Genomic DNA, 6,029 nt, shown 5'->3' with positions numbered 1-6,029 from the left:
TAAAGGTTTTCAATATTCTTTCTATTCTTTCATGCCAGGAAAATGGCCTTGCGGTGCACTTTGTCTTCATGAGCCCATAGTGTCCCTCAGCAATTGGGCAAGTGTAAATGTCAGATGAATGTGTTGGTTTTGCAAGTCTGTTCATTATGGTATACATTTTAGCATCCTACTCCATTTCACTCTACAATTGGCTAAACACAACTTAAAAACTCCGACAAAGCAGCTGGCTAAATGTGTTATAGGCTATAGCGCTAATTGAGACTATAATACAAATAGGCTAAACGCTATAATACAAATAGGCTAAATGTCATCACCACGCCTATCGTTTAGGAGTGAATTTGCATTTTGGAACATTTTTTTCATTGTCACCAAATATTTTGTAACGGCAAATTACAAATATTTCCTAGGTATTTCGTGTTTTATGTGATTAAACAAATTCGTTTTGTCCATGATATTTTATCAATACAACATGCAGAGCTAACTTCACAGAGGCCTTGGGTGTGAAGCATTCTCTGTGCCAATGCCCAAATCCACCCTCTGATCCACACTAAAACGCCCCAGTTTTATCATGGGTGATACACGGGTGCGACACCCCGTGGAGAGCGCAGGACTGCCGAGAGACTGGACAAATTGTTCTGAAGGGCACAATACTACAAGGTCGATTATGCAAATCCTCGACGCTGATCCTTAAACTAGCCGCATTGGGGCCTGCCCGTGGCGGAAGGTGAGCCTGATGTGCTCGTTATCTGGTGCACCTTCATGTTAGAGTTGGTTTTATGTGTTGGAGCGATATGTATTTTTCACTATTTTGCATTAAATATGTTAAGCTGAATATTTTTGTTCTCATTAGAACCCGATAAGGAAGAAGCAGAGAAGCACTCGAGGGGGTTTCCGCCTTTTTTTGTTTGTCCTCTCGACCATCACTTCTCCTGTTTAAAGATACTGCTGCGTTTGGCAGGTGTAGGCCATTGGTGTTGCTTTTTTGCTTTGCCCATATGTATTTATTAATTGTCCTTATCGACATGTTTCATATCAGAGGCGACTTCCAGTTTCTGCGCATATACTACAATGTTCATGCAGTTCCTCTCTCCTTTGCACTCACTCTCTCTAAGCAAATCCCCATGGTCACTGGAAGTTGCAGACTGGGGAAATGCATATATTAGGCGGCATTAGTATTCCAGTCAGGCCTCTCGTTTCAAGGCAAGGCCCAGACACCTCTCCCTCTCTCTTGCTCTCTCTCCCTCACTCCCTCGCGCTCCCTCCCTCCTTTTATCTTGGCCTATGGCCTTTTGCATGGGATTTATTTTGAAATATCACGCAGCCTTTCTGTGCTGTGCATCCTCAGCCGTGGATACTGTTGTTATTTTGCCATGCTGGCGTCTTGATTGTGTGGGTGTGAATATGTGCGTGCTTGTGTGTAAGCGACTACATGCGCACTAAAATGTTAGATTGTTTTCCTTGTTTACTATAAGCGAGCAGCGGGTGTCCGAGGCCCTCTGTGCATGTTTAGATTCGGTCATTGTTCGGGTTGTTTTTGGCGTGATGTAATAGGCCTACCACGCGGTGTCAAGCCAGCCCAGGCGATCACAATAGCCTACTCCAGGCAAACACATCCGTGGACTGTAGACTGCTTGGCTATTCAGATCTGAGACCAATGTAAAATAATTGAAAGCGTAAAAGCATAAATGGAAGCAGACATTCAATCAAAAGCAAAACATGTTCTCGTCTCTGTGGTGAGATGTGACTGCTACTGCACCCGCGAACAACGTTCAGCCTATCCAAAAAAACAAGACCTATGCAGCATATCCACGGAAATTGTAACATAAAATAAAATCATCATTTAAAATCACTGGCGCTGTAGGCCTACTGTTGTTACAGTGCTGTCATTTAAAAAATGATATTGTCAAGGCCTCTTTCTGTATGCCCATGCGCTTAAGTTGTTGTTTACATAGTTCATATCGAGAAGGCCCATATGATTGATTTTATAAGCCTACTGTAGAGTTTGAAAAATATATGGAATCATTATTCATATTGTGATCATAACATTCATATTTCTTTTCACTAACAAATTCTAAGAGAAAAATGAAATATCGAAGCAAACGTCTATTTTAAATTTGTGCCAAATGTGTTTTGATCAGAATGTTATTACTGTGACCAAACCAAAACTTACAGAAAATAATGCCCTTAAGGATTCCCACTAATAACTGTCACTATCCTCCAGTAACCATCAATTTCTGTCAAGCTTGTTTGTCACCAAAACAACTTATAGTAACACTACACTCGTAACAACAAGTTGTTTTATTACAACATACAATATACAGTTTGTTTCAAAAAACATAATACAAGCTTTATACTGAAAATAAATAATCGCTTGACCTGTCATTGAATTTGGATTAAAACGGCCGAAAACGTCAAATTTTAATGAAAATATCCTTTGTACATCACTAAGTGCATGAATAACTAAACAGTATTTGTTTAAATTAATGACTTCAAAAAGGTTGTAATATACAAAACTGTACAGTATTCGAAAAAAATATTTAAGAAATAAACCAATAACAGGAGTATTTAAGATTATAAAACTTTAGATATTGAAGGTGTACAGTAAAATAATTATAGGCTATAGTGTATCGCAACGCGTGTCACTGGCAATTATCTAACGGTTCCATTTTTAGTGCCCGATATTTCACACAGTAACGTGGTCGATGATATGACAAATCAAAGTAATCGTGTTTCACCTGTAGAACCATAAAATATTATAACTTTAGGCCGTACGTTGCTTTGTTTCTGACATATATTTTCGCGTAAAAGAAAAGAGGATGATGGTCTAAGTTTCGAAGTGCTTTGCTCCTGTTGTAATGTAGGCCTACATCAGTAAAATAAAATAAAAACATAGTACCGACATTGACAAGATTCTGGTTGAAGACTAAGACAATAACAAACGGATGATACAATTTTCTTGTAAAAGAAAGCCTTTAAAAAGCCACTAGAAGGTGACCTATAGCTCCTCCCGACGGTCTCTGAGCGTGGCTAAAGATGGCTGCGTATTGCTATAAAGCATTGCCGTATAATTTCTCATACAATCGGCGCGGCAAAAAAAATGTCAACCAAAATTAAACATATCAATAAATCATACTTCGACTGCTTGCTTCTCTATCTGTTACTCATTACGTAATCAAGAGGCTAAGCAGCACTCAACAACAAAAACATAAACCGTTAACTAAAATGGTTTACATTGTGTTCTGTCAGAAATTATTACTGAATAAACCTGATGTATAATTGTGATTTGAAAACCAAGGCGCTGGGAGGTTATAGATAGGCACAAATTTTGTATTCATATCCTTGCTGTAATACAAAAACATTTTGGTAAATAACTTGTTCCATTTGTGATTTCAAATAAAACATTTTGAGATAATGCCCAAAGTACTGAAGATATACGCGAGGGGATGAAATAGCAGAAACAGTTGGAACTGTTCTTGTTTTTTTTCTTCTCTCTTTTTCTTCTTGCTCTCGCTCTGTCTGTCTCAGTGACTTCTGCATTTTTTCATTTATAGTACAACCAGAAAAAAATGGTCTGCGATGAGAAACCAAACCCATCATTCAAAAAAGCCCATAGGTCTCCATTTTTGCGATGAAGTCTTCCTTGGTCAGAGATCACGGCACGAGGAGTTGTCTGTAACGCCGTGAGAATAAACCTCGTGAGATTGCTGCTCTCCCGGTGGAGTCATTCTCTTCTCTTTTTGTCTTCTGTTACAAAACCACACACGAACCACCTCCTTCTCGAGCTGTAGGCTGTCAGCCAAAGAGGATATCTCCTGAGCCGCTGGTTTGGGGCATTTTAGAAAATGTGTCTCCAGTACCCCTTTTACGCTCACCTCGATCGAGGTCCGTTTCTTTCGTTTCCTGCCCTGTGCGGCGATTTTGTCAATGCTGCTTGGACTGCCCGTGGACGAGTCTGCCTCCTCCAGCCACTTGTTCAGCAAGGGTTTTAGTTTACACATATTCTTAAAACTGAGCTGCAGGGCTTCAAACCTGCAGATGGTCGTCTGCGAGAAAACATTGCCATATAGTGTACCCAGCGCAAGCCCCACATCTGCCTGGGTGAAGCCCAGTTTGATCCGCCTTTGTTTGAACTGCTTAGCGAACTGCTCCAGCTCGTCCGATGTCGGCGTCTCCTCGTCGGAGTGGTCGTGGCAATGATGCCCCCCCATATCGCCGTGGTCCGGCGTGTCTCGCAGTCCTGGGTGCAAACTCTGGTTCTGCGCGGAGTTTGGTGGTGGCGTGAGCCCGCCATGCTCCAGCATGCCATTGACCGTGAAGCCCGTTTGCGAGTAGATGTTGATAGGTTGTCCGCCGGTGTTTATGGATGAGTTATGAGACACGGGTGTCCCCCATGCACCTGGATGATTTGTATGGGGCGAATGGTGGGCGACATGAGGCGACCTGTGATGAATGATCGCCCCGAGTTGGAGATCTTCCCGTCCCGGCTTCACGTCCTGCTGCTCCAGAGCATTGGTCGCCAGCGAGGATGACCAAGGGCTTCCCTCCGACACGCTGGTCACCCACTGATGTCCAAGTGGGTGTCCATTGCTTTGGACTCCCTGTAGATAATCACTTTGGAGAAGTTTCTGGTGATTCCTGAAAGTACTCCCTTGTTGCATGACCGAGGCGTCTGCATGAACCATGGAGTTGGAGTTGATAATGCTGTAGGGATTCGAGGCAGCTGTGGCCATGCTTACCGTAGATCCCCTACAAGTTATAATGTGGCAAAGGGAACAGCTTCAGCCTTTGACATCTACCAGACTCTGGAGCCAAATCAGCAGCATGTGAGTGATTGACAGTCCCGAAGCCCAATCAAAATCAACCCGGCACGCACGGGCTGCCTGGAATAGCCAATGGCGACGGGGGAAGTAACATCCCCACCATTAAAATTGAATACGCAGGAGTCGAAAGAGTTAAACTGACACAAAACAGGAAGTGAATCATAGTGCAGGCTCCATTTGGGTTAGCCGAGAAATAGTCAGCCCGTGCTTTATAGATCCTATTTATTAACCAAGGCGGTCTGTTACTTATTTACGCATGGGTATTACTTCTGATGTCGCAGCCTTAAATAGTTTTGTCTGATCATTATTTGCCCACCTATATTCTGTACGTGGAGGGTCTTTTGCAGTGGCATGCCGTTTTTAAATAGGTATATCTTTGAACTCTTCAAAAAGTTATTATGCATAACAGCAATTGTAGATCTAGTTTTCAGATTGAACTCTTTTCAGTTTTTAAGAATCTTTTAAATGTATCATATATCTAGAGCAACGATGAACATTCAACACTTTCATGTTTTTAAAAACTAAATCTCCATTTGAAACCTTGTTAAACATATTCCTTGCTATCTTTTTTGTTTATCTTTATTTCATTTAACAGAGAGAATTCCAGCCATGCTTAACGTGCCACAGGATCAGAGCAAAGTTGTTGTGAATGTCAGTATGTGCACCATATTTTTCATTGTACATTGTAGTGCCATGACAGTTGACGTGACAGCCCATTTTCTTTACCCTCACAATCTCTGCTGAAGACTCAGCTGGCTCCCTAGCCGTCGTAAACATCATCATCAACAACAACAACGTCAACAAACAAAATCTTTGTGGCCCAAGTGCACGCTGTGCAACCCTCCGTGCGCGTCTTTAAGAATCTCGACAGGTCTTCACTGGCTTTTGAGAAAAAAAGAGAAAAGCTCTATCTGCATATTTCAAGGGTTACCTAGCTGCGTAATTATATTTGCCATTAGAAGACTGCATCACAGTCTCCTTATTGGTTTGAAAATTCCATTAAATATATTGCAAGAGCTCCCAGGTTAAGCTTGATTTAAATTTGCATACATTTTCATACATTTAGCAGAAATAAAAGAAGGCTAGCAGCCACCAGAAAGTCATTAAAGACTGCAGTTTCACTGAGGAGGCTGATCAGAGGGACAGAGGGAGAGAAGGAGAGAGAGAAAGAGGGAGAGACAAGATACAGGAACGAACAGGTGAGCTCCT

General features: G+C 41.8%; 1 protein-coding gene across 1 annotated transcript; it reads right to left on the bottom strand.

Moving 5' to 3' along the window:
* Positions 1–2,376: 2,376 nt before the first annotated feature.
* LOC121694392 (POU domain, class 3, transcription factor 4) lies at positions 2,377–4,758 on the bottom strand. The gene has a single exon (XM_042074542.1). The coding sequence runs from the start codon at positions 4,728–4,730 to the stop codon at positions 3,645–3,647; it is 1,086 nt and encodes a 361-aa protein (XP_041930476.1). The 5' UTR covers positions 4,731–4,758; the 3' UTR covers positions 2,377–3,644.
* Positions 4,759–6,029: the final 1,271 nt, after the last annotated feature.

Source organism: Alosa sapidissima, chromosome 20 (assembly GCF_018492685.1).
Source record: "Alosa sapidissima isolate fAloSap1 chromosome 20, fAloSap1.pri, whole genome shotgun sequence".
In the NCBI taxonomy this organism is placed as follows: Eukaryota; Metazoa; Chordata; class Actinopteri; order Clupeiformes; family Clupeidae; genus Alosa; species Alosa sapidissima.
Note: the sequence above shows the minus strand (reverse complement) of the source record. Positions and strands in the feature narration are given on the sequence as shown.